This window comes from Tachyglossus aculeatus, chromosome 7 (assembly GCF_015852505.1).
Source record: "Tachyglossus aculeatus isolate mTacAcu1 chromosome 7, mTacAcu1.pri, whole genome shotgun sequence".
Lineage (NCBI taxonomy): Eukaryota > Metazoa > Chordata > Mammalia > Monotremata > Tachyglossidae > Tachyglossus > Tachyglossus aculeatus.
The window spans coordinates 45,893,914-45,921,557 of record NC_052072.1 but is presented as its reverse complement, the minus strand read 5'-3'; the positions used below and the strand labels follow the sequence as shown (position 1 = coordinate 45,921,557).

General features: G+C 45.6%; 1 protein-coding gene across 1 annotated transcript in view; it reads left to right on the top strand.

The window, feature by feature from the left end:
* CROCC2 (ciliary rootlet coiled-coil, rootletin family member 2) overlaps positions 1-27,644 on the top strand; it is a 150,296-nt gene that overhangs the window by 95,650 nt on the left and 27,002 nt on the right. The window contains 6 exon segments of the mRNA XM_038749439.1: positions 4,117-4,284; positions 8,666-9,017; positions 10,085-10,287; positions 17,647-17,767; positions 18,737-18,900; positions 26,001-26,441. Of these exon segments, the coding sequence (XP_038605367.1) occupies positions 4,117-4,284; positions 8,666-9,017; positions 10,085-10,287; positions 17,647-17,767; positions 18,737-18,900; positions 26,001-26,441 (1,449 nt within the window).

Genomic DNA, 27,644 nt, shown 5'->3' with positions numbered 1-27,644 from the left:
AGGGAAAGTTCAAAACTTTTTTCATTGGCTCCATGTTAACTACCCGAGGCTCAGAAAGCCCTGCCCTTAATCATTTTATTGTTTTTCTTTCGTGGATGGGGAGGAATAAAAGCAAGTACATGAAAAAGCACCCAGGGGAAATCATTCATAATAGAACTGCTTTATTGGTGCAGTGAAGTGTGTGTGTCTCTGACCCTAAAAGGGTCCATTGTCATATCCAAGAATGCCTCAGGGTTCAATCAATCAATCAGTTGTGTTTACTGAGCGCTGTGTGCAGAATAATGTGCTAGGTTCTTGGGAGAGTACAAATTCTAGACTGTGAACCCACTATTGGGTGGGGTCCGTCTCTATATATTACCAACTTGTACTTCCCAAACGTTTAGTACGGTGCTCTGCATACAGTAAGTGCTCAATAAATACAATTGAATGAATGAATATAACAGACATATTCCCTGCCACAGTGTGCTTACGGTCTAGAGGATCTGATGAGGATTTTCCTCTTTTCAGTAGAATAATAATAATAATAATGGCATTTATTAAGCACTTACTATATGCAAAGCACTGAGAAGCGCTGGGGAGGTTACAAGGTGATCAGGTTGTCCCACGGAGGGCTCACAGTCTTAATCCCCATTTTACAGATGAGGGAACTGAGGTCCAGAGAAGTGAAGTGACTTGCCCAAAGTCACACAGCTGACAATTGGTTGAGCCGGGGTTTGAACCCATGACCTCTGACTCCAAAGCCTGGGCTCTTTCCACTGAGCCAAACTGCAGTCATGGTCACTCCCAGAAATAAGACTTTTCACATCCTCGATACCTCGCAACATCCCTGAGAGGTGGAACAGTTGTTTTTTGTTTTGTTTCATTTTTATGATATTTGTTAAGTGCTTACTTTCTGTGAGGCACTGTACTAAGCACTGGGGTAGAGGCAAGCTAATCAGTGCATCTAGCTTTACTTCTATTTATTCTGATGACTTGACACCTGTCCACATGTTTTGTTTTGTTGTCTGTCTCCGCCCTTCTAGACTGTGAGCCCGTTGTTGGGTAGGGACCGTCTCTATACGTTGCCAACTTGTACTTCCCAAGCGCTTAGTACAGTGCTCTGCACACAGTAAGCGCTCAATAAATATGAATGAATGAATGAATGACACAGGCCCTGTCCCACACAGGGCTCACAGTCTTAATCCCCATTTTACAGGTGAGGGAACTGAGTTACAGAGAAGTGAAGTGACTTTCCCTAGGTCACCGAGCAGGCAAGTGGCAGAGTCAGAATTAGAACCCAGGTCCTTCTGACTCCGGGGCCCCTGCTCCGTCCACTACACAACTCGGTTGTCTCTCTACCAGAGATGAGAAAGAAGGCTTAAATGATGGGCCTTGGGAAAGGCCCAGTAGGAAGCTGGAGCTGGAATCCTGCCTCATGGATTCCTGGTTCTTTGTTGAACTCCCTGAGCCTCTTTGTTGTTTGCCGCCCTCACACACACTTTCCACTTCTTGACATCTTTCCTTCCTGCCTGGTAACCATTAATCCTTAATGATCAGCAATAGCTGCAATATCTTTGCACAATCCACCCGCTTGCACCAAAAATGAGAGGCAAACTGTGAATTTGTGGGTTCAATCATTCAATCAATCAATGGTGTTTATTGAGCACTTACTGTGTGCAGAGCAATATATTAATTCTTTGGGAGAGTAGAATACAACAGAGTTGGTAGATACATTCCCTGCCCACACCAAGGGATGAGAAGCAGCGTTTCCTAGTGGGAAGAGCAAGGGCCTGGGAATCAGAGAAGCTGGTTGCTAATCCTGGCCGAAAGTTTCCTCTGCCGATGGCTATGGCCTGAAGTGGGAAACACCTACATCAATAACAGGTCCTCCTGGAGGAATTCTTTGCACAAAGAGGTGATCTGAAAGAAGATCTCCTGTTCTGCTACTTCCGTAGTGTAGTGGTTATCACGTTCGCCTGACACACAAAAGATCCCCGGTCTCTATACTGTGAGCAAGAATGTGTCTGTTGTTATACTATACACTCCCAAGTGCTTAGTACAGTGCTTTGTACACAGTAAGCTCTCAATATATGTGACTGAAAGAATGAATGCTGCTCCTTAATCCTTTGGTTACTCTGTGCCAGGCACAATAATAAAAATGGTGGCATTTATTAAGCGCTTACTACGTACCAAGCACCGTTCTAAGCACTGGGGAAGTTACAAGGTGATCAGGTTGTCCCACGGTGGGCTCACAGTCTTAATCCCCATTTTACAGATGAGGTCACTGAGGTCCAGAGAAGTTAAGTGACTCACCCAAAGTCACAGAGCTGACAAGTGGAGGAGCCGGCATTTGAACCCATGACCTCTGACTCCAAAGCCCGGGGTCTTTCCACTAAGCCATGCTACTTCTCTAAGCACTGGGATAGATACAAGCTAATCAAGTTGGACACATGTCCCACATGGGGCTTGCAGTCTTAATCCCCCTTTTTGCGGGGCAGGGAATGTGCTTATTCTGGTGTATTGTACGTTCCCAAGTGTTTAATATAGCGTTCCACACATACTAAGCACTCAATAAATATGATTGATTGATTGATGAGGGAACTAAGACAGAGTAGTTAAGTGACTTGTCCAAGGTCATACTGCAAGAGAAGCGGCAGACCTGCTTCCAGGCTCTATCCACTAGGCAACACACCTGTCTACATGTTTTGTTTTGTTGTCTGTCTCCCCCTTCTAGACTGTGAGCCCATTGTTGGGTAGGGACCATCTCTATATGTTGCCAACTTGTACTTCCCAAACGCTTAGTACAGTGCTCTGCACACAGTAAGTGCTCAACAAATACAATGGGTTCTAGTGTCGGCTCCTCCATGTGTCTGCTGTTTGATCTTGGGCAGAAGTGATCTTCACTTCTCTGGGCCTCAGTTAACCCATCTGTAAAATGGAGATTAAGACTTTGAGCCCCACATGGGACAGGGACTGTGTCCGAACTGAATTGCTTGTAACCACCCCAACACTTAGTACAGTGCCTGGCACACAGTAAGTGCTTAGCAAATACCACAATTATTATTATTATTATTCCACACTTTGAACTGGAACTATTCATTCATTCATTCAATCATATTTATTGAGCGCTTACTGTGTGCAGAGCACTGTACTGAGCTCTTGGGAAGTACAAGTTGGCAACATATAGAGATGGTCCCTACCCAACAGCGGGCTCACAGTCTAGAAGGGGGAGACAGACAACAAAACAAAACATATTAACAAAATAAAATAAATAGAATAAATATGTACAAATAAAATTGAGTAATAAATACGTACAAACATATATACATATATACAGGAACTAGCCAGTTTGTCTTGGCTGTACCACCAGGGCTGTCAATTCTGAGGACATGCTGGCTTGGGCAAGTCACTTCAGTTCTCTGTGCCTCAGTTACCTCATTTGTAATAATAATAATAATCATGGTATTTGTTAAGCACTTACTATGTGCCAGGTACTGTACTAAGCGCTGGACACTGTGGGGATTAAGACTGGGAGCCCCAACCTCCCAGGTTGGGTCCCACCTGATTAGCTGATATCTACCCCAGCGCTTAGTACAGTGTCTAGCACATAGAAAGCACTTAAGTACCATTAGAAAAAGAGAGTTAAACCTCTAGAAAAATGGATGCTTTTTTTTAAAAAAAGAAAATAGCAATCTGCCTGCATTGCTAGGTTTCTTCCCCCCCCCCCCCCCGCCCCCAGCCCCCGTCTTCTGCCCTTAGTGTATTTTGGAGCTTTTGTTTAAGTCAGTCTGAAGCAAGGATCAGTGTGTCCTGCCCAACTAGTGGGACACGAGGGGAGGCTTGCCACGGAAGACAGGGCGAGCACTCTGGGGGAGGAACAAGTCAATGATGAGAAGCAGACGAGGAGAAGCCAACGAGCAGCAATAGGGTGAATTTATATCCACGGTCATAACAACGACTGTCACAACTTTTTAAAATAGCACGGCAACAATTGAGGGATTAGCACGTAACGGCTATGGAAAAGCGTTAATTTAGCCAACTCAGCTAATCAGAACCAGATTTGACCAGGCGCACGGAGCAGCGTGTCCTGGCTCCTCCAAAGGCAAGCTCAATACATGAGTGTCCTCAAACCCGCAGGTGAAGACCCTAGGGGGGGAGAACCAGAAGAAATGCCAGGAGCTGAGCGAACTGCAGGCCCGGGTCGCCCAAGACGAACAGCGGGAGCAGCAGAACCGAATGGAGTCCCTCGAGCTGCACAAGAAGATCATGGAAACGGAGACCGGCCGAGAATCTGCTCGGAAGGAGGTAACGCCACACAGCCAGGCACGACACCCTTCCCTCAGAAACCGGAGCTTACTTGTGGACAGTGGGATAGTAGCCATCCGAGGAGCTGCCTCCAGAAGTCAACCGCTCAGAAGCCTTAGGGGGAATGAGGAGGAAGGGGAAGATGAATGGGCCTGAAAAGGAAAGACCGACAAGAGTGTGGCAGATGGGGGATCCCATCATTTCCCTTGTCATTTTTGAAACAGAACGGCCCAGTGGAACCAGCACAGGATTGAAAGTCAGAGGACTTGGGTTCTAATCCCTGCTCTGCCACTTGCCTGCTCTATGACCTTAGGCAAACTGACTTCTCTCTGTCTCAATTTTCTCATCTGTAAAATGGGGATTGAACATCTGTTTTCCCTCCCTCTTACTATGAGCCTCAAGTGAGGCAACGACTAGATCTGATTCAGTTGAATTGTAGCTTCCCCCGTGCTTGACACACGGGAAGCAGTGTGGCTCAGTGGAAAGAGCCCGGGCTTGGGAGTCAGAGGTCATGGGTTCTAATCCCAGCTCCACCACGTCTGCTGTGTGGCGCTGGGTTAGTCGCTTAACTTCTCTGAGCCTCAGTTACCTCATCTGGAAAATGGGGATGAAGATTGTGAGCCCCACGCGGGACAACCTGATCACCTTGTAACCCCCCCAATGCTTAGAACAGTGCTTCGCACATTGTAAGTGCTTAACAAATGCCATCATTATCATAACACACACGCAAGTATCATTATTATGGTTGTTGCTACTATTATTCTCAACCCCCCACTAGGATGGATCTTGCTGTGTATCCATCAGTCATGTTTACTGAGCACCCATTCTCAGTCAATGCTTTTTATTGAGTGCTTACTCTTTGCCAAGCACTGTATTAAGCACTTAATAATAATAATAATAATGGTGGCATTTATTAAGTGCTTACTATGTGCAAAGCACTGTTCTAAGCACTGGGGAGGTTACAAGGTGATCAGGTTGTCCCAAAGGGGACTCACAGTCTTAATCCCCATTTTACAGATGAGGTAACTGAGGCACAGAGAAGTTAAGTGACTTGCCCAAAGTCACACAGCTGACAGTTGGCAGAGCCGGGATATGAGCCCATGCCCTCTGACTCCAAAGCCCGTGCTCTTTCCACTGAGTCACACTGCACTTGGAAGAGGACAGTACAACAGAGCTGATAGACACATTTCCTGCCCACAACAAGCTTACAGTATAGAGAAAAAGCTTACAGTCTAGAGTCTATTATGTGCAGAGTACCAACGAAAGGATTCTTTTCCCTTTCTTCCTCCTTGCATAGTTGTCCAAGCCCTTCTTAAAAGCATCAAGGAGGTCCCCTCTCCCCAGTGCTAAAGAAAAAGTGGACATCACCTCAGACGACTCGGGCCTCCAGTGGCAAGGTGGGGAGACAAGGTGGAAAGAGGCAGGGAAGAGGCCGTGAAGCAGAACTATTGAGGTGATGGGCCAGTTTTTAAACATTTACTCATGCCCTTATTACCTCTTTGTCCAAACCGAGTTAACTATTCACATACACGCACCCCGCAGCTTCTTTTCCTCACTTCTTTCAAAGCTAACATGAAATAATAAAACAAATAAATACCAGATCAAAGCCCTGGTGATGTCCCCTAAGTGAGCTCTGACCTTTCTCACAGAGGGCTCACTGATACCCTGGGCTAGCACTGAGGTAGAGGAGAAGGCTGGAGGCTGGGGACTCCTGGTGTCTGATAATACTGCTTTTTTAGGCCAGTGGTGAATTTTGCTGAAGGAAATTTTGATCCAAGTCCTCCATAGTCAAGTAATAAAAAGCTCATGCATTCAGAGGGAGGGAAGGAGGGAAAGAAAGAAAGAGGAAAAGGAGTTAAGGGAGAGTAGGGAAAGGAAATTAAAAAGGAGGGAGGGAGAAAGAAAGAGATAGGGGAGAAGGAGAGAGAGAGAGGGAAAGGGGAAAGAAGGAAGAAAAGATCGGGGAAAGAAGGAAGAAAAGATCAGGGGAAAGAAGGAAGGAAAGAAGGAAAAGAGGGGAAATAAGGAAGGAGAGATAGAGGGAAAGGGGAAAGTAGAAAGAAGGGGGAAGGAGAGAAAGGAGGAAAAGGAAGGATAGAGAAAGGAGGAAAGAAGGAAGAAGGGGGAAGAAGGAAGGAGGGGGGAAGAAGAAAGGGGGGGGGGAAGAAGGAAGACATAAGGGAGAAGGAAGGAGGGGGGGAAAGGAGGAGTTAGAGGAAAAGAAGAGAGGAAAAGAAGAGAGAGGGAAGAAGGAGAAAGGGAAAGAGCTGAAGGGAAGGAGATAATAATGAGGGGGGAAGAGCAAGAGAGAGGGAAAGAGCTGAAGGGAAGGAGAAAAAGAGTGAGTGAGCGCGGGGGGGAGAGAGTGAGACGGTGAGGGAAAGGGAATAGTGCTGCTTTCCCTCATGAGCTGGATCAGCTTCCCGCAATAATGATAAAAATAATAATAATAATAATAATAATAATATTTATTAAGCACTTACTATGTGCAAAGCACTGTTCTAAGCGCTGGGGAGGTTACAAGGTGATCAGATTGTCCCACGGGGGGCTCACAGTCTTCATCCCCATTTTCCAGATGAGGTAACTGAGGCACAGAGAAGTTAAGTGACTTGCCCAAAGTCACACAGCTGACAATTGGCGGAGCCAGGATTTGAACCTATGACCTCTGACTCCAAAACTCATGCTCTTTCCACTGAGCCATGTTGCTTCTCTATGCAATGAGGAAGGGGAAGTAGGGGGAACCATTCATACCCACTTATTGGTCTCTACAGCTTTCTGGCCTGTGGATAAAATGACACTCTGTTGTAAGCATTCCCTGTTCAGTAAGGGCTTAATTCAAACTTGGCCAATTTGTAAATTTACCAATTCCTCCATGAATAACCCTAAAAGGTAATTTTGGCCTAAGGTGGTACATAAAGCAGTGAAGAGCAATCACAGCATGCAAGTCACGAAGCGTATGATGAAACAGTCACGGGATTCAGAGTGTCCCTTTCCATCCACACTGGGAAAACTGGGCATCCAGTGAGCCAAACTGGGCCTCCAATAGAGCTCTTTTTAGCTCAAGTCAATGCTGTGCCGAAATAGCTTAGTGGAGAAACAGACCCCGGATCAGTCTGAACTAAGGGAGCTTTGACAGCGACACCTCAGGACATCTGCTCTCTGAACCTCAGCCCAGGAGCAGAGGGTTTGTAGGAGCTGAGGGTTGGAGTCCCCATCTGTTCCGCTGACAAATCTTGATTTGTTTGTTTGTTTATGGTATTTATTAAGTGCTTATTATGTGCCAGGCCCTGTACTAAGTGTGGGGTAGATACACAGTCCCTGTCCCATGTAGGGCTCACAATCTTAATCCTCGTTTTACAGATGAGGTAACTGAGGCACAGAGAAGTGAAGTGACTGGTTGGATGGCACAGAGTAGGTGTTTCATTTAAACAACCTTCTCATGCCACTGGCATAAACTGCGTGTATTGGCCCAGGAGGGAAAAGGCGTGGTCAAACCACTTCAGATATCCTAAAATGCAACAGCAGTGATCAGTAAGAGCAGGATGACCAGCATCATCATCATCAATCGTATTTATTGAGCGCTTACTGTGTGCAGAGCACTGTACTAAGCGCTTGGGAAGTACAAGTTGGCAACATATAGAGACGGCCCCAACCCAACAGCGGGCTCACAGTCTAGGACGGGGAGACAGAGAACAAAACAAAACATATTAAAATAAAATAAATAGAATAAATATGTACAAATAAAATAAATAGAGTAATAAATATGTACAAACTCCCCTGCACGGGTGCACCCACAGAGGCTGTACTTTTGACTGATTCTGATTCTTCACAAAAACAGGATGGCCTAATGGATATCGCTCAGGCCTGGGAGTCAGAAGGATGTGAGTTCTAATCCCTGCCCTGCCACTTGGCTGCTGTGTGACCTTGGGCAAGTCACTTCACTTCTCTGTGCCTCAGTTGCCTCTGTGCCTCTCCATCCCCCCATCTTACCTCCTTCTCTTCCCCACAGCACCTGTATATATGTATATATGTTTGTACATATTTATTACTCTATTTTACTTGTACATATCTATTCTATTTATTTTATTTTGTTAGTATGTTTGGTTTTGTTGTCTGTCTCCCCCTTCTAGACTGTGAGCCCACTGTTGGGTAGGGACTGTCTCTATATGTTGCCAACTTGTCCTTCCCAAGCGCTTAGTACAGTGCTCTGCACACAGTAAGTGCTCAATAAATACGATTGATTGATTGATTAAAACCACGAGCCCCACGTGGGACAGGGACTGTGCCCAATGTGACAATCATGTATTTATCTCAGCACTTAGTGTGGTGCCTGGTGAATAGTAAGAGCTTAACAAATACCATAAATAAACGTTCCTTCTAGGTTCTCAGCCTGCAGCGTAAACTGACGGACATGGAATTGAAAATCAGAGGCCGAGAGAAGGAGCTCGTTGAGAGCCTGAGCAGGAGCCACGGAAATGAGAAAAAGCTCAAGGATGAGCTACGTAACCTAGAGATGAAACTGCAGCAGGTGAGCGGCGCGGCCGAAGACGCTCAGGTGCACCTGAACTCTGCGAGGGGCCGGATTCACGCTCTGGAGCTGGAACTCGACGAGAGGGATGTTGCCAAGAGAGAGGTGGAGGCCAAACTGGGCAGGCTGTACTCTGTTCTGCGCCGGACCCTGGGGATGAGGGGACGCAGCCCGTCACCGGAGAGAGGACGCTCCCCTGTCAAAGGTTAGCTGCAGCCCATCCCTGAGCCTCTCCTACTGAGAGTAAGCTCTTAGTACAGTGCTCTGCACACAGTGAGTGCTCAATAAATACGACTGAATGAATGAGAGGGTGCAAGGAGGAGAGGAGGCTACCCACGACCTGGTTGTAATAAATGAGTCATGATTTGTGTGTAGAAGATGGGTGAAGACCGTTCCAGATTCTCTGGATAGCAGAAGACCAAGGCTTCCCCATGGTGCCCAAGGTCTACCAACAGAACCACTAATTAAGGAAGGTCACCTGAGGTCCATAGTGGTAATAATAATAATAATAATAACAGCATTTATTAAGTGCTTACTATGTGCAAAACACTGTTCTAAACACTGGGGTAGAGATTTGACCAGGCAGCCATCCGTCCCCCCTCCTGTTGAAACACTAACAGTAGCTAGCTAGTCACCGACTGCAAGATGGGGAGAAAAGAACCAGGATGCTGGGAATCAATCAATCAGTGATATTTATGGTGTGCTTATTTGGGCAGAGCACTGAACTAAGCACTAGGGAGAGTATAATACAAAAAAATAGGTATAGATAATAATAATAATGACTAATAATAATGACTTCTAGACTGTGAGCCCACTGTTGGGTAGGGACTGTCTCTATATGTTGCCAACTTGTACTTCCCAAGCGCTTAGTACAGTGCTCTGCACACAGTAAGCGCTCAATAAATATGATTGAATGAATAATAATGATAGTATTTGTTAAGCACTTACTATGTGCAAAGCACTGGTCTGTGCGCTGGGGGGATAAAAGATGATTAGGTTGTCTCACGTGGGGCTCACAGTCTTAATTCCCATTTTACAGATGAGGGAACTGAGGCACAGAGAAGGTGACTTGCCCCAAGTCACACAGCAGACAATGGTGGAGACAGGATTAGAACCCATGACCTCCAACTCCCAAGCTCATACTCTTTCCACTGAGCCACACTGCTTTGATGCCTACCCTCAAGGACCTTACAAACCATTTTCACTTTGCATTGTCCTTGTTTGTTATCTTTCTCTGTTTTTCACCTGCCCCTTTCTGATCATTTCCCGCAGACTCTCAGAGATCGTCGGCGACTGACGTACAGAAGATTCCTGCCTCCCGAGCAGGATCCCCAGAAAGAACCCCATCCCGCTCTCCATTCAGATGGACCTCCCCTTCCCAAGGAGAACCTGGACTGTCGGAGGTTGATGTAGAAGCAATCCGGGACACCTTGAGAGACTTCCTACAGGAGCTCCGAGACACTCAGAGAGAAAGGGTAAATAATAAGAACGAGAATAATAATAATTCTGGTATTTCTTAAGCACTTACTAATTGCCAGGCATTGTACTAAATTCTGGGGTAGATGACAAGCTAATCAGATTTTACATAGTCCACGGGGCTCACAGTCTGAATTCCTATTTTACAGATGAAGTAGCTGAGGCACAGAGAAGTGAAATGGCTCACCCGAGGTCACACAGCAGACAAGTGGGGGAACTGGGATTAGAAGGCAGGCCCTATTGATTCCCAGGAGAGTGCTTAATCTACTAGACCGTGCTGCTTCTCTCCTACGGCCCATGATTACATTTCCCCTTCATCCTTGTTCACTCTCCCCAAGCTGTTCCTCCATTAAAGAAGCCTCTTTTCACATTCCAAGAGGGGTCAGCTGAGTTCAGAGTCCCTGTTTGCAAGGGACAGCATGACACTTGCAAATCCAGATGTGAAATTAACTATGAAAGATGACCAGAACAATATAAGCTTTCGTTCTCTAAATAAGCCCTCTGGCACCCTGAAGTGGTTGGAATCCATTCAAATTACTCCTTGAAGAACTGGCATTTAAGCTCCATGTGAGCTGGGAACATGCCTACCAACTTTTTCATATTGGACTCTCCCAAGTGCTTAGTACAGTGCTCTGCCCAAAGTGAAGGCTCAATAAATTCCATGGATTGATTACAGACTCAAAGTTTTCCTATCAGGACCTGAGATTGTTTCTCTTTCAATAAATCCATCAATGGTATGTACTGAGCACTCAGAGCAGCACACTATACTTAACGCTTGGGAGAGTACAATACAGCTTACAGTTTAACAGGAGATTCCGACTTCTTTAAAACTAAATTATAGGGAAGGGAAGCGACCAAGGACAAGAATATTAAGACTGTGAGCCCTGTTTCTAGCCCAGCATTTAGTACAGTGTCTGGCCCATAGTAAGTGCTTAACAAATACCATAAAAAAGATAGATACTAAATGCTTTGGAGGTGGAAGGGAATGCTCAGTGGTGGGGCTAAGTTCATGGATGAGGCAGTATTCATTCATTCAGTCATATTTATTGAGCGCTTACTGTGTGCAGAGCACTGTACTAAGCGCTTGGGAAGTCCAAGTTGGCAACATATAGAGGCGGTCCCTACCCAACAGTGGGCTCACAGTCTAGAAGGGACGGATAATGGTGTTGGAGAGGAGAGCTTAACCTGGGAAGGCTTCCTAGAGGAGATACAATTTCAGTAGGTTGTATGATCGCAATTTACAATTCTTTGACCCCTAATGTATGTATAGCTTATCTCCTCTCAAAATGTGGGACTCATTCTAGACTGTGAGCCTGTTGTTGGGTAGGGATTGTCTCTATTTGTTGCCGAATTGTACATCCCAAGTACTTAGTACAGTGCTCTGCACACAGTAAGCGCTCAATAAATACAATTAAATGAATGAATGAACTGTGGTATTGCAGTCTCCCAAGTGCTTAACATAGTCTCTACACCCAGGAAGCCCTCAGCAAATACCACTGATTGGTTGATGGGAGAAAGACTTTTTGCACCTTTCTTGGACTCCTAACCATAGCTTTTTCTGATTAGCCTTTTCTACTTCCCCTTCTGGCCCACGCTGCAGTCACCGCAGCTCTGCTCTCAAACCAGCACCTAGAATCCAGCAAGAACCGCGTTCCTACCCTTGCCCCCCGAAGGCCAGGAACGATGGCATTCAGTTGATTTAGATTTTCAGGAAAACTTTGCTCGACTGCAGTTGCATTTTGAAAACCAAAAGCCTGGAATATTGACCAAGGAGTGGTGTCTTGCCAGCTACCTTGGACTTTGATTTGGAACCCCTGATGAGAAGGGTGGTTTTGTTCTCTGTCTCCCCCTTCTAGACTGTGAGCCCACTGTTGGGTAGGGACCGTCTCTAGATGTTGCCAACTTGGACTTCCCAAGTGCTTACTACAGTGTTCTGCACACAGTAAGCGCTCAATAAATATGATTGAATGAATGAATGAATAAAAGTAAGGTAGGCCCCTGATTCCCCCTTACCTAGAGTGACAGGGTTCCCTTGTGGGTCAGTAGTGCTTTCTCTCAGCCCTGAACTATTACTCCCACCCACCCACTCACCTCCAAGACTGCCAGATCGAGCCACATGGAAAGAGTATGAAGTATTCATTCTCTCCCCACCGCTACCTCCCCTCCTCCTCGCCCACCTCCCTCCCCTCTCCCAACCACACAAGCCACCAGCTGTGAAAGGAGGACTTCACTCAGGTCCCCAGCAGTGAAAACCCAACCAGACCACCAGGCCAGGACTCCCCACGCTTCACTGTTCACATCACATGGTCCAGGCAGCCGAGCTCAACCCCAGATTGGCCTCAGAGTCATTTTAAGTAATAACATTCTGTGATGGTTGGATATGCTCACCTCTGCCCTCACTCTGTCAGGGCGTAGGGTTTAAAACGTGGTTCGTATAAAAATGTATAAATATTTATGGAAGTTAGATTTTTTTTAAAAACACGAACTGTCATAATAATCAAAGCATCAGGACTTTTGAGGAACTTTTTTTAAGATTGAGAAATCAATTAATATCACTCCCTGCCATAAAGGCTGCCTCTTGTGCCCCTGCCTCTTACCCTATTCCACTTTCTGGAGGCAGCTGGATTTTTCAAGAACCGAGATGAACTCTGAGCATCCAGGCTTTACTACACTGAAAGATAGAAGCACCTCCACACCATAGTAGCTCGCATACTAATAATAATAATAATAGCATTTATTAAGCGCTTACTATGTGCAAAGCACTGTTCTATAATAATAATAATAATAGCATTTATTAAGCGCTTACTCTGTGCAAAGCACTGTTCTAAGCACTGGGGAGGTTACAAGGTGATCAGGTTGTCTCACAGTCTTCATCCCCATTTTACAGGTGAGGGAACTGAGGCCCAGAGAAGTGAAGTGACTTGCCCAGAGTCACACAGCTGGTAATTGGCAGAGCGTGGATTTGAACCCAGGACCTCTGACTCCAAAGCCCGGGCTCTTTCCACTGAGCCACGCTGCTTCTCTAAGTTAAGTGATTTGCCCAAAGTCACACAGCTGGCAATTGGCAGAGCCGGGATTTGAACCCATGACCTCTGACTCCAAAGACCGGGCTCTTTCCACTGAGCCACGCTGCTTCTCTAAGTTAAGTGACTCGCCCAAAGTCACCCAGCTGCCTAAGCGTTTCATTTCTCTGGATCATTTTGTCCAGTTGGGCCAAGTGAGAAACGAGGTTGGCCCTGGGTTAAGATGGAAAGTGGAGCTCTTGGAATAGCCAGGTTAATGAAAATGAGCAGTGTGGCCTAGTGGATAAAGCATGGACTTAGGAGTCAGAAGGATCTAGATTCTAATACCGGCTCTGCCATTTGCCTGCTATGTGACCTCGAGTAAGTCCATTAATTTCTCTGGCCTCTGTTTCCTCATCTACAGAGAAGCAGCATGGCTCAGTGGAAAAGACCCGGGGCTTTGGAGTCAGAGGTCATGGGTTCAAATCCCAATTCCACCAACTGTCAGCTGTGTGACTTTGGGCAAGTCACTTCACTTCTCTGTGCCTCAGTTCCCTCATCTGTAAAATGGGAATGATGACTGTGAGCCCCTAGTGGGACAACCTGATCACCTTGTAACCTCCCCAGCGCTTAGAGCAGTGCTTTGCACATAGTAAGCGCATAATAAATGCCATCATCACTGTTTAAAAGAGTGCCTTGCACATCGTAAGCACTTAATAAATGCCACCATTATTTTAAAATGGGGATTAAGACTGTGAGCCCCACGTGGAACATGGAATTTGTCCAACCTGATTAGGTTGCATTTACCCCAGTGCTTAGTACAGTGCCTGGCACAAGGTAAGCACTTTACAAATACCACTTTTTTTAATGGGAATTTACAGTCAGCCCTACCTTCCCTCTTGGATGGCCCATGGGCAGCATGAAGGGGGAGAGGACCAGAGCCTTCCATCCTAGCTAGGCCTGGCTGTCTCCCCTTCTAAACTGTAAACTCATGGTGGGCAGGGAATGTGTCTACCAACTCTGTTGTCTTATACTCTCCATGCACTTAGCACAGTGCTCTGCACACAGTAAACATCACTGAGTGATTGACTGGGCAGTCCTAAAATGGGCCCTGGCCTAGAATTGATGAGGAGGAGCCCCACAGCACAGTACAGCACAACTTAGATTGATTGTCCCACCAACTGAAAATCACTTTGAAGGGACCTCACCTTCCTCAGAGTAACTTGAACTAGCAACCCCAAAGAACACCCAAGCACTCTGGCCATTATCCTTCTATCTAGACCTAGCCACTCAAAGAGACAGAGAATACCAAGACAAACGAGGGAAAGTTGCCTGGCAGTCATTTATACCCCCATGCCCCAAAAGAGGTTATGGCTAGTAATTTCCTAGGCGCCCAGAAGAAGGAATTCAATGGAGAGCAGACTTGGGAATCCCAGTCCTCCAAGTTGTTCAGAGACCTTTCCTGTTCGAGGGAGATGACGTCTGGTTTCCCTCTAAAGTGGCCAAGGTTATTAAATCAAAAGAAATCTGTTTATCTGCAGAGCTGAAAAGGGGAAAAATGGTCAATAAGGAAATTATCTCTCTGACTCAGAGAGGAGACAGTTTAGAAGCAAACAGAGATGGGTCAATCAGGCGACTCTATGCAGAGCACTGTACAAAAGAGCCTACTGTGAGCAGAGCATAGCATTAAACACCTGGGAGAGTACAATAGCAGTGAAGACAATCCCTGCCTTCAAGGAACTTGCAATCACATGGAGGAGACAGACACAAAATAGTTTACAAGTAGAAGGAAAGGAATATGGAATGATGGATAGAAGTGTAAATAAGTGCAAAAATCAATATATACAGAAGTTCTAAAGGTGGCTGTGAGTGAATAATTTCTGAGGTGACAGTTGGTAGGACACGACCTGGGAGAAGAAAATGAATCAGGGAATCCTAGAGGAGGTGGGTTTTCAGGAGGGTTTTGATCTGTTCTCTGGAGGATTTGAAATGGGAAGAAGTTCCAGGGAGCAGAGAGGGTATGGAGCAAGGAACTAGGGGTGGGAGAAGTTAGAGTAAGGAACCATTAGAAGTTTCATCTTGGAAGAGTGCAGAATGCATGCTGGCCATTATCATTATTATCATTACAGTTACAATGCAATCAGATTGGACAAAGTCTCTATCCTATATGGGACTCACACTCTAAGGTGAGGAGAGAACAGGAATTGACTCCTCATTTTACAGATGAGGAAATTGTGTCACAGAGAAGTTGAGCCCTAGGACATGTATCAGGCAACTGAAAGAGCCAGGATTAGAACCCAGGAATTCTGACTCCTCGTCTTGGGCTTTTTTCACGAGCCCTTGCCGCTTGTCATTAGCAGGGGTCATTAGCAGGCAGAAGAAAGGTAGCCTAGTAGGAACAGCCTGGGGACCTGGGTTTTCATTCTGGCTCTGCTCCTTGCCCCCGTGTGACCTTGGGCAAGTTACTTAAGTTCTCTGTGCCTCTGTTTCCTCATCTATAAAATGGATATTAAATATCTGTTCTCCTTCCTCCTTAAACCTAGAGCCCCACGTGGGACAGGGATGGCCGAGGTAACTGAGGCACAGGGAAGTGAGTTGCCCAAGGTCACTCAGCAGGAAAGTGGCAAAGTGGGATTAGAACCCAGGTCCTAGCTCTCAGATCTATGCTTAATCCAATAGACCAGGCTGCTTCTCGGTTCTCTCTACTGTGTTTGCTTGGGTGATTGAAGCAGCGTGGCTCAGTGGAAAGAGCCCGGGCTTTGGAGTCAGAGGTCATGGGTTCAAATCCCAGCTCCGCCAACTGTCAGCTGTGTGACTTTGGGCAAGCCACTTAACTTCTCTGGGCCTCAGTTACCTCATCTGTAAAATGGGGATTAAGACTGTGAGCCCCACCGAGGGACAACCTAATCACCTCATAACCTCCCCAGTGCTTAGAAAAGTGCTTTGCACATAGTAAGTGCTTAACAAATACCATTATTATTATTAATAATAAAAGTCTTTGCCTGCCTGTCAGACCTTCTAATGGTACAACACTTTCAACCTACTGGACATCAAAGATGGAGCCCACTGTTGGGTAGGGGCTGTCTCTATATGTTGCCAATTTGTACTTCCCAAGCGCTTAGTACAGTGCTCTGCACATAGTAAGCGCTCAATAAATACGATTGATGATGATAATGGACAGAGAACTTTTGGCCACACAGAAAGATGTGGCCACAGGCATCCGCCTGATGTAAAGCCCAAGGTCTAATTCTGATCGACAAAGAAGACCACTCCTAAAGGCAACCGTATAAGGGGCTCTGGTTTTCCGGTGAGAAGTTTAGAGCTACCCATAGTCACACTGCTTATGTCAATGGCTTGTGAGTTGCAAGCCAAAATTAAATATATAACATGTCCAGAAGTACATAAGTCCCTGGATAATGTGTAACAACTTTAGTCTTAGCTAGCATAGATTTTTCACTATGGCATTACCTCTACACATGTATTGTTCTAGAAAGGCTATGAACCAGAAAGTAGAGGCTGAACTTCAGAAGCAATTCCAGGGCTAGTGCCTATTGTTTCAAACCTTCTGCCACAACAACACAAAAATAGTGTCATCCCAACTCCTTGACCTGGAGAGCTTGTGAAATGGTGGCCCAGGATATACTCATCAGTATATCTTCTTCCAGGGAAGGCCCTGCTGAATATCTACCTGGGACTTATCCAACTGGATATGCTGGCTCTCCCAAGATACTCTCTTGAGCAAGCGGATGGGTTATTATCTGCAGAAGGTGCCTGCCACGGGATTTTTCTCTGACTCTCAGTTCATACACAGCCCTTGCTGTTATCTTTTAGAACCAAATGATGCTTTCTTTTACCTTTTTTTCTTCGTATTTTTACATCTGTAAAAATTTGCACTTCAAGAGTCCTTTAGAAGAACTATAAGAGTCTTCCCTCTCCTAATCCCCACCTGAGAGATGACTTCAGAGATCCTTAGCCTCTGAGCTTTAAAGAATTATTAGAGATCAATCCATCAATGGTATCTATTGAGCACTTTCGGCGTGCACTGCACTGTACAAAGCACTTGGGAGAGTACAACACAGTTAGTAGACATGTGACCTGCCCAAAGGGAGCTTAGTCGAGAGGCATGATGTTATCTATGTGGAAATATTTGCTTCTAAATGCTAACACATTGACTCATGCATGGGAAAATGCAATTGTTGAAAATAAGTTCCTTAGAAAATATCGCAGAAGAGGTAAAATAATTGAAGTGAGGAATTGTTGGGCTTGAAGTAGTCTCTCTTCTCTTCTCTCTCTGTCCCTGCTTCCCCCACGCACCTTTTTCCTGACTGCCTCTGAAAATATTTTCCCATCTCCCAGGATGACTCACGGCTGCAGGTAATGAACCTGAGCCGCCAGTTGAATGAAATGGAAAGCGACCGAGACCGTACCAAGAGTCGCATCCTGCAGCTGCAGAAATCACTGGCAGACTCCGAGGAAGGCTAGTCATTCATCAACCTCTCTTCTCCAGAGACCCAATTAATGGTTTCGTCTGTGAAAGAATAAAATAGATCTGTTGTAACTCGCACGCCTGAATAAGCAGTGGAAGAGCCTAGCAGTTTACAAACAGGAAAACAATTTCCCTTCTGTACCAGCAAAGATAGAGGAGGCCCGCCCAAGCTCACTGGGCTTTTTCTGTTTCACCATGTGGTTAGCTCTCCCTTTACCTACAATGCTCAGGGGAAGGGCTCTCAAATCCAGGGGGACACTTCAGATGGACAGTCTGGTAAAGGGTTCCATCTGTTGAGTCAGAGAGGCTCGATTTCATGAGCTGCTCATACACAGGTTCGGTTTAAATGAGGTTATTTTTTAATACCCCAGCTACAGAATGAATACCAAAAGATTTATTCTTCTCTTAATCACCAAAAGATATATTTTTTTTAATTCGGCAGAAACCTTTTCCTCATATTTTCAGAGAAGGATACAGATCCAGCAAGTCAGTCATCCCCAAAGTCATATCTGGGTGCCATGCAAATTTAGCACCAGTTTCACAGATTTTTGAAATCGTGGCCTCAGGAGATATTTGGATTTTAGCGATTTTTCTGTTACCAGGCAGGAGAAGGGAGAGGGAAGAGATAGAAGCACTAAGATGCTGCTCCTGTGTATCTCCAATGTGAAATTGTTAGTTGTTTCCATGTTTGCTTTCCCTACTAGATTATATCTACTGAACTTGAGCTGCCACTAATACGGCCGCACATTCCCTCAGCTTCTGAAATACAAAAAAAATCTTGCATTATAAAAATTGAGTGGAAGCGTGATCTTCATTGTCATGTTTACTGAGGACTAACAGGAGTGCATAGCACTGGGCCCTTGGGAGAGACACAATTGTAAAAGACACGATTCCTCCTCTCAAGGAGCTTGCAATCTAATAGAGTATTCTTGAGTCCCAACCTTTTTCTGTCTCCAACAGGTAAGCGAGGAGCAGATGAGCGCCTGAATAGTGCCCAGACAGCGCTGATGCTGCAGGACGAGACCATCAGGCGGGTAGAGAGAGAACGCCAGACATGTGCCGAGCAGATGTCCTCACTGGAACGTAGCCTGCACGTGAGTGAGGAAGAGAAGAGGGGTCTTCAGGTAGGTGTATGCGTGGTGGGAAAATAATGTAAACCGTCAGCCCCAAAAAGTCTTTCAGGATGTGGGCCAGTTTGGCTAGCAGTCACACAAGCGGTATATTGGATAAATCGGTATAGTATTCATTTGTGAGACTTGCGAAGGCATGGAGAAAAGACAGTGTATTTACACAACAGATTGAGCCAACTTTTCAGAATGCTTCACCCCATCTTCCAAATGTTTTCTTAGCTATTACTGAAAGATAGCTCACAAAGATAGAAAGAAGAGACCTCAGCACCAGAAAAATGAAACTGTCGCATCATACGGAAGAGAGAATTGTAGCACCAACATGCTTTCAGAGCTATCAAATGGCTTTCGGTCTGATGTACATTTTCCGGATATCCCATCTACACTCCCAAAAGATTCATTTCCATACGTGGTCACAATCCTGAATGAATCCAAAGGATATGGTTAGATGGATTAAGAGATTGAGAAAACATGCTTTGGTTCAGCCTGGAACGCAGTAGGAAGAAGAGAGGATTGTACTTTCATCAGTTCCAACTTCCAGGCCCTCTTCAAGAAGCAAGCACAACTCCGGATGACTCAGAGCCTGGTCGATCACGGTGAAGTCTGAATTTGAAGAAATCCAAATTCCCTATACCAAACTAGGCTCTCCACATGGCAGCAGCTACCTGAGGATCCAGGAGGGTTGAGTGGCAAGGACTCTGGGAGACAATGGATGTCACCGACAAAAGGCAAACCAGAAAGGAAAACACAATGAATTAGTTTTCTTGATCCAGATCTCTGAATCCAGAAGAGCTGTGCTGAACTCTGTGAGCTAAGAATGGGATGGCCAGAATTGGGAGACTCTGGCTGCTTTATGGGATTGGGGGGTGTAGAATCTCTTCTTCTTTAAAAAAAGAAGTTCTAGGTTGTACAAAACTCCCTTCAGTTTCACAAACTCTTTTTTTGTTGTTTTCATTCAAGCCATTGTGTTTGTTAAGAGAAAGTTAATTAAGAACATATTTTTCTAATTAAATGAGAGGCTGTGCTATGCAAACAGTAAGATCTTGTTTGAGAGTAATCTTGCCCTGTTTACAGGGCTACCATGGGAATTAAATAAAATAACCATGCAAAAACAAGCATAGAGATGTCAGAACATGCACAGCATTCTACAAACACAAGAGCACAAACAAAGCCTTCACCAGTCCTATCGAAACTCGTGTGAGAGCATGCCTAAAAACCCAGAATTCAGGCTCTTTCACAAAACCAGGACCAAGGACTCAAAACTATTTACCAAACTAGTCAAAAGTGGGATGGGGGGTGGGGCGGAGGAGTGAAGGGAGGGAGCAGTCGTACAAGAACTTTCCTTAACACTTATTTCCTTGAGTAGTATCCGAAAGGAAGCATGGTGCATTTTCTTGGGAGACGGGACGTCTGTTCCCACTTTCCAGAGACATAGAAGGAAGGTCTTCTCTGAATCTGATGTTCCTCAATGGAAATCAGGGAGGAAATCCCAGGGAGAGCTCATCCTGGGAGACACAGTTGGGGTAATCACTTAGCCTACCAGCATGGCTCAGTGGAAAGAGCACGGACTTTGGAGTCAGAGGTCATGGGTTCTAATCCCGCCCTGCCAGTTGTCAGCTGTGTGACCCTGGGCAAGTCACTTCACTTCTCTGTGCCTCAGTTACCTCATCTGTAAAATGAGGATTAAGACTGTGAGCCCCCCATGGGACAATCTAATCACCTTGTAACCTCCTCAGTGCTTAGAACAGTGCTTTGCACATAGTAAGCGCTTAATAAATACCATTATTATTATTATTAGCCACTGGCTTGGCTCACTGAGGTGCTTCTGAGTTTGAGGAATGGCAAAGACCGGCAGCAAGGAATCAAAGTCTCTTTAAGCGCGATCGTGCCAAGGAAAGTACTTCCATTCCAACACCCATCCCTTGCTAAGTGCTTAAGAAATACCACTGAGTGATTGATGCCACGTCATCACCTTCCCTATCCAGAAAGAGGGGTTTACTTGCACCATTCCCCAGGTTTATCATCACATGGTATACAGAGACCACTAATGCCACCAGGGTCAGGCCTGAGCAGCGTGGCCGTATGGAAGGCACATGGGGTTGGGTAGTGGGAAACCTGGCGTCTAGTCAGTGCTCTGCCACTGGTCTGCTGTGTGACCTTGGGCAAGTCATTTGACCTCTGTGGGCCTAAGTTTCCTCATTCATAAAATGGGGGTGACAGAGAAGCAGCGTGGCTCAGTGGGAAGAGCACAGGCTTTGGAGTCAGAGGTCGTGGGTTCAAATCCCTGCTCTGCCATTTGTGAGCTGTGTGACTTTGGGCAAGTCCCTTAACTTCTCTGAGCCTCAGTGACCTCATCTGTAAAATGGGGATTAAGACTGTGAGCCCCCTGTGGGGCAACCTGATCACCTTGTAACCTTCCCGGCACTTAGAACAGTGCTTTGCACATAGTAAGCACTTAATAAATGCTAGCATTATTATTATTACCTGCTTTCCTCACCTCTCAGATTGTGAGTCCTGTGTGGGAGGGGGATTGTGTCCCCCCACAATCACCCCAGTGCTTAGCTCATAGCAGGCACTTAATACCACAAGGATAATTGTTACTCACTTTTGGCCAACTTGCGACAGTCCTGGTTTTATGGAACAATGGAGTCCTCCCCAACATGAGTTTGAAGTTTTTAGACTGTGAGCCCACTGTTAGGTAGGGACTGTCTCTATATGTTGCCAACTTGTACTTCCCAGGTGCTTAGTTTAGTGCTCTGCACATAGTAAGCGCTCAATAAATACGATTGATGATGATGATGATGATGATGAAGGCAACATCTAATCTGAAAGACATTGGCCGGCACCAGAAAAGCCCAGGTCTATACTACAAATGCCTAATGAGGCACTGAAAATCAAAGATCTTACCTGATGGCTTTTTTTTTTCCCAGTACAAGCTGAAAGCTTTCCCTGCTGCTTAGGGCATTTCCTTCCAACACAGGCCGGAATCTTTTCAGAGCAACACAATCTGTACTAAGATGATCTCTGAAAAGTATGAGGCTGTGGTTTGGAAGAAAATGCACACTTTTTTTTTTTAATCGTATTTGTTAAATGCTTATTATGTGCCTCGCACTAGACACTGGCACAGATACAAACTAATCAGGATGGACACAGTCCATGTCCCACAGGGGGCTCACAGTATTAATCCCCATTTTACAGATGAGCTAATTGAGGCACAGAGAAGTGAAGTGACTTGCCCAAGGTCACAGAGCAGACAGGTGGCAGAGTCAGGATTAGAACTGATCATTCAACAGTAACCAGCTCTTAATAATGATGGCATTTGTTGAGCGCTTACTATGTGCAAAGCACTGTTCTAAGTGCTGGGAAGGATACAAGGTGATCAGGTTGTCCTATGTAGGGCTCACAGTCTTCATCTCCATTTCGCAGATGAGGTAACTGAGGCACAGAGAAGCTAAGTGGCTTGCCCAAGGTCACACAGCTGACAATTGGCGGAGCCGGGATTTGAACCCATGACCTCTGACTCCCAAGCCCGGGCTCCTTCCACGGAGCCACGCTGCTTCTCTTAATACAGGGATGCCTTTCCTGGGAGCTCCTGCTGCTGCACTTAGAAGTGATGTCAAAGGATCACAGCGGAACTTGAACCTAAAAGATTTACATCTAGTTTTAAAATCAGAAGCCTTAATTTTAAAGTGGACACTAACTCTGACTAAATGTGTTCTGTTATCCCAAGAACAAGGTATAAGAGGTGTGTGGGAAATAACTTTAAAGCGTATTTCTAATGGGAGAGGTTTAAAAATTTTCCAATGGTAAATATCCCTTGTATTCTGACACATCTGCTGTGGGACCTTGGGCAATCACTTAACCTCTCTGTGCCTTAATTTCCTCATCTGTAAAATGGGTATTAAGACTATGTGAGCGCTATGTGGGACAGGGACTGTTTCCAACCCAAATATCTTGAATCTACCCCAGTGCTTAGAACAGAGTCTGGCACACAGTAAGCACTTGACAAATACCATAAATCATTATTATTATTATTCATGACCTTGGGCCTTTCCACATATGATGCTGTCCCCTTCAACCTGACCATATGGCTCCAATTTAGCTAATGAATGGATGTAATTGTCCATCAATTACCTCCAAGGCTACTAAGACACAGCGAGGTTAGTCAATCAAAATTGCATTTATTGAGCACATACTGTGTGCAGAACACTGTACTAAGTGCTAAGGAGAGTACAGTAGAGGAGCAGCATGGCTCATTGGAAAGAGCCCGTGCTTTGGAGTCAGAGATCATGGGTTCAAATCCCGGCTCCGCCACTTATCAGCTGTGTGACTTTGGGCAAGTCACTTCACTTCTCTGTTCCTCAGTTCCCTCATCTGTAAAATGGGGATTAAGACTGTGAGCCCCACGTGGGGCAACTCGATCAGCTTGTATCCCCCCCAGTGCTTAGAACAGTGCTCTGCACATAGTAAGCGCTTAACAAATGCCAACATTAGTATTATTCTCTGTTCCTCATTTCCCTCATCTGTAAAATGGGGATTAAAACTGTGAGCCCCCCGTGGGACCACCTGATCACCTTGTAACCACCCCAGTGCTTAGAACAGTGCTTTGCACACAGTAAGTGCTCAATAAATGCCATTATTATTATTACAGTATGACAGAGTTGATAGACATAGTCCTAGCCCTCAGTGAGGCTCTCCCTAGGTAGTGTGCAATCAGGGTGTAATTAGCCATTACAGAGCTTATTTGAGGTAAGAGGAGAACTACTCACTGGGTCTATACTTTGGCCCTCAAACCAATTCACCTCTCTCTCACCTCTCCGTCCCCCACAGCCAAGACCAACTGGTCCTTTACTGGCTGATTTCTCCAGGACCAAGTGGTTCCCTCACTCACACAGAAAGGGAAGGGACCCAAGCCATTTGCCCCAATCTACCTCCTATAGGAATATACCTGGCCTTACTCCAGAGACAGTGACTGAACTGAAGTTCTGAAGGATTCTAGACTACAAAGTCACCTATCTTCAAGACTGAGCCCATTGTTGGGTGGGGACCGTCTCTATATGTTGCCAACTTGTACTTCCCAAGCACTTAGTACAGTGCTCTGCATCCAGTAAGTGCTCAAGAAATACGATTGAATGAATGAATACCTAAACACTATTCCATCCTGCCTCCACAAACCTTCAAGTGACAATACATTTTCATTAAGTCAAAAATACACAATCAATGTGAAATTTCCCTACAGGAGTCCCTTGATATCATCTCCAAAATACTTTTTTCTATTCATGTGGGGTTAAGTGCAACCCTGGATCTTGGTGTTTGAAGTCCCACCAATATAGGAATGATTGTGCCTGCAAACATTTATGCTCCGTGGTATGAAATGCAAATATGAGTCACAAGGATATTGTAGAGGGGAAAAAGGCCGAGAAACCTGGTAGCAAAACCTAAACAGAAAGGGGTGTGTTTGTATGTGTGTGTGCATGCATGTGCATATTGACCAGTGAAATGGAAGCATACTTAATAGCCAAAGTTTCCATGACCTACTCACCAGTTAATGCGGTTTCCTCTGTTTGCTTAAGAGACCTTCTCCCTCCCCTAACCTTTCTTCGTTTAGTAAAATTCTTTTTTTTTGGAGGTAAAATGAAAACATAACACATATTTTGTCCTTTCATTCTGCCTGCAGCAGGGGACAGGAGTTCAGCTGCCAAAATTTACTTCTTGGGTGGGCTCCAAGCCCAGGGGAGCCTCAGGATTACCAAGAGGGCCTCAGATCTCAGTGACTCAGTGAGGAGGAAAGCACCTTTGGAAAATGTGGACTAGGCAAGGTCTGGAGAACACCAGCTGAAACTAGATCCTCAGTGCCCATCTCCGGAGTCAGGATCAAATCCAGGAAGACACTAGGCCTACTCCAGCCTCTGAAGGACTCTAACATAAGAGCCTAGAAGGGCGGCATTAGGGGACATATGTTTCCTTTAATCTACAAGTCCAGTTCCTTTCAGAGATCACTGATGCTTTCTTTGATATTTTACTGGAGAGAATCCAGAGTTCTAGCTGCATGGTTGGGAGCAGTCTGTAGTAACTCCTCTGGAAAAGAAAAGGAAAATATTCAGTCTATAGCCAGGGGTTCTTATCCCTATGCCAACCTTTGGTCCCTGCTTACTCCTCAGCTAAGCTCTCTCCTCAACAGCTGACTGGGCTTTTCTTCTCTCACTAATTATCCCAGCAGCACCAAGTCACCTGCCTTCCTCTTATCTTTATCCCTCCCACTTGTTCCTTGTTAATCCATCTCTTCTTGCTCCTCCCATGGCCCAGTCTACCTAGCCAATCAACTCCAGGGAGCCATTTCTAAAACAATTAATCAATCATACTTATTGAGGGCTGACTGTGTGCAGAGCATTCAGCCAAGCACTTGGGAGAGTACAATATTGTGCTTGAATAAGTGCTTGCGAGAGAACAATATTACAGAGTTGGTAGGCACATTCCCTTCCCATGAGCTTACAGTCTAGAAGAGCAGACAGACATTTGTATAAATTACAGATACATAGATAAGTGTTGTGGCATGAGGGGATGGAAGGTGGTGGGGTGAATTGGGGCAACTCAGAAGAGAGTGGGAGAAGGGGAAATGAGGGATTAGAGAAGGCCTTTTGGAGGAGCTGTGGCTTCAGTAAGGCTCTGAAGAAGAGGAGGGTGGTAGTCTGTCTGATATAAAGAAGGAGGACCCTCCAGGATAGAGGAGAGGTCAGCCGTGGGATAGACAAGATTGAGGTACAATGAGGCGTTTGGCAAAAAAAAAATCAAGCAGAACACTTGAAGTCAATGGCCCAGACAGGGAAAACGTCTACTTCTTCATAGGCATACAATATAGGATGCCCTAGAAGGGAAGCTGACACACATCAGAATTCTGATCAATCAATTAATGGTATTTATTGAGCACTTACTATGTGGAGAGCACCATACTAAGCACTTGGGAGAGTACAATACAACAGAATTAGCTGGCATGTTCCCTGCACATAATGAACAGTAGTAAGGGAAGTAGTTACCTCCAGGGTTCAACTTGGAATTTCCACCCAGGCATTGGAAGTTTTGTCTGTCTTGAATTGTAGGAGAGAATCGGTAAACTAAAAGCCAAAGAAGCCAAGCTAGAAACAGATAAGAGGAAGCTAAAAGAAGTCCTGGAGGTCGCCGAGGGCCGAGCCACTGAGCTAGAGCTGCGCAGACGCTCTGTGGAGGGGGAACTCGAGCGGACCCAGATGAAGGTGGCCGATCGAGAGGTGGAAACTCAAGGTCTCCGGGAGCAGGCGCAGCTGCTTCATTGTCGGTTGGAAGAGAGCGAGCGCAAATCTACCTCCCTGCAGCAGGAGCTGGACCGCCTGACCCACTCGCTGGCAAGGACAGAGGATGAGGAAAGCCTCCTGAAGGACAAAGTTCAGAGCCTTTCTCAAGCACTGGCAGAAGCTGCTGCCGGCTCTTGCGGCCTTCAGGAAAATGTCTCTCAGCTGCAGAAGGCCCTGACAGCAGCCGAACAGGATCGACGCGTGCTGCAGGTGAGAGACCCCCTGACCCTGGCTCTGAGCCTGAGAGGTGGCGTGGATCGCTACCCTGGGAGAAGAAGAAACCTTAGCAGCAATCTCAAGGCTCAGAGTTTTTCCTCTCAGTGTTTCCTGATGAGCAGATCTGGTCCCATCAGATTACAGTGTAAACTCGCTTGTGCTTCAGTAAGCTATAGAAATTGGTCTTTCCCCACAAAGATAAGTTTCAGCACTCACTACTTGAGTATGAATTTTCATATAATGCACTGTATGCTGCCTAATTGAATACTGCCTCCTTGTAATAATAATAATAATGGCATTTATTAAGTGCTTACTATGTGCAAAGCACTGCTCTAAGCACTGGGGAGGTTACAAGGAGATCAGGTTGTCCCTCGGGGGGCTCACAGTCTTAATCTCCATTTCACAGATGAGGGAACTGAGGCCCAGAGAAGTGAAGTGACTTGCCCAAAGTCACAGAGCTGACGATTGGCAGAGCCGGAATCGAACCCATGATCCCTGACTCCAAAGCTTGTGCTCTTTCCACAGAGCCACGATCTGGTCCCAACAGATTACAATGTAAGAAGGCACATGCTAACTCTCTCGTGCTTCAGTAAGCTACAGAAATTGGTCTTTCCCCACAAAGATAAGTTTCAGCACTCACTACATGAGAGTATGAATTTTCATATAATGCACTGTGTGCTGCCTAATTGAATACTGCCTCCTTGTAGATCAGGGGATTAGGTGGCTGAGGAAACCAGCAAGGAGATGCTATGCAGAAACTTTCCCTTCTAGGTTGTCAACCCAGATAAGTAGTGACCAAAGTGTATTATCATTGTAAGACCTCGAGGTTACAGTTGGAATGGTTTTCTTTCTAAGCCGGTTGCACAGGCCTGAATAACCAGCAATAGAATTGCTGGGAAGGAGAATACCAGAAGAAACACAAAACCCAGGGTACAAAAGGGCCGATTTTGCCTATGCATTCCAGAAGCCACTCGGACATTCTGGGAATCAATCAACTGTATTTATTGAGTGCTTACTATGTACAGAGCACTGTACTAAGCACTTGGGAGAGTAATAATTGTGGTATTCATTAAGTGCTTAGTGTGCCAGGCGCTCTACTAAGCGCTGGAGTGGATACAAGCAAATCAGGTTGGACACAGTCCCTGTACTACTTGGGGCTCACAGTCTCAATCCCCATTTCACAGAGGAGGTAACTGA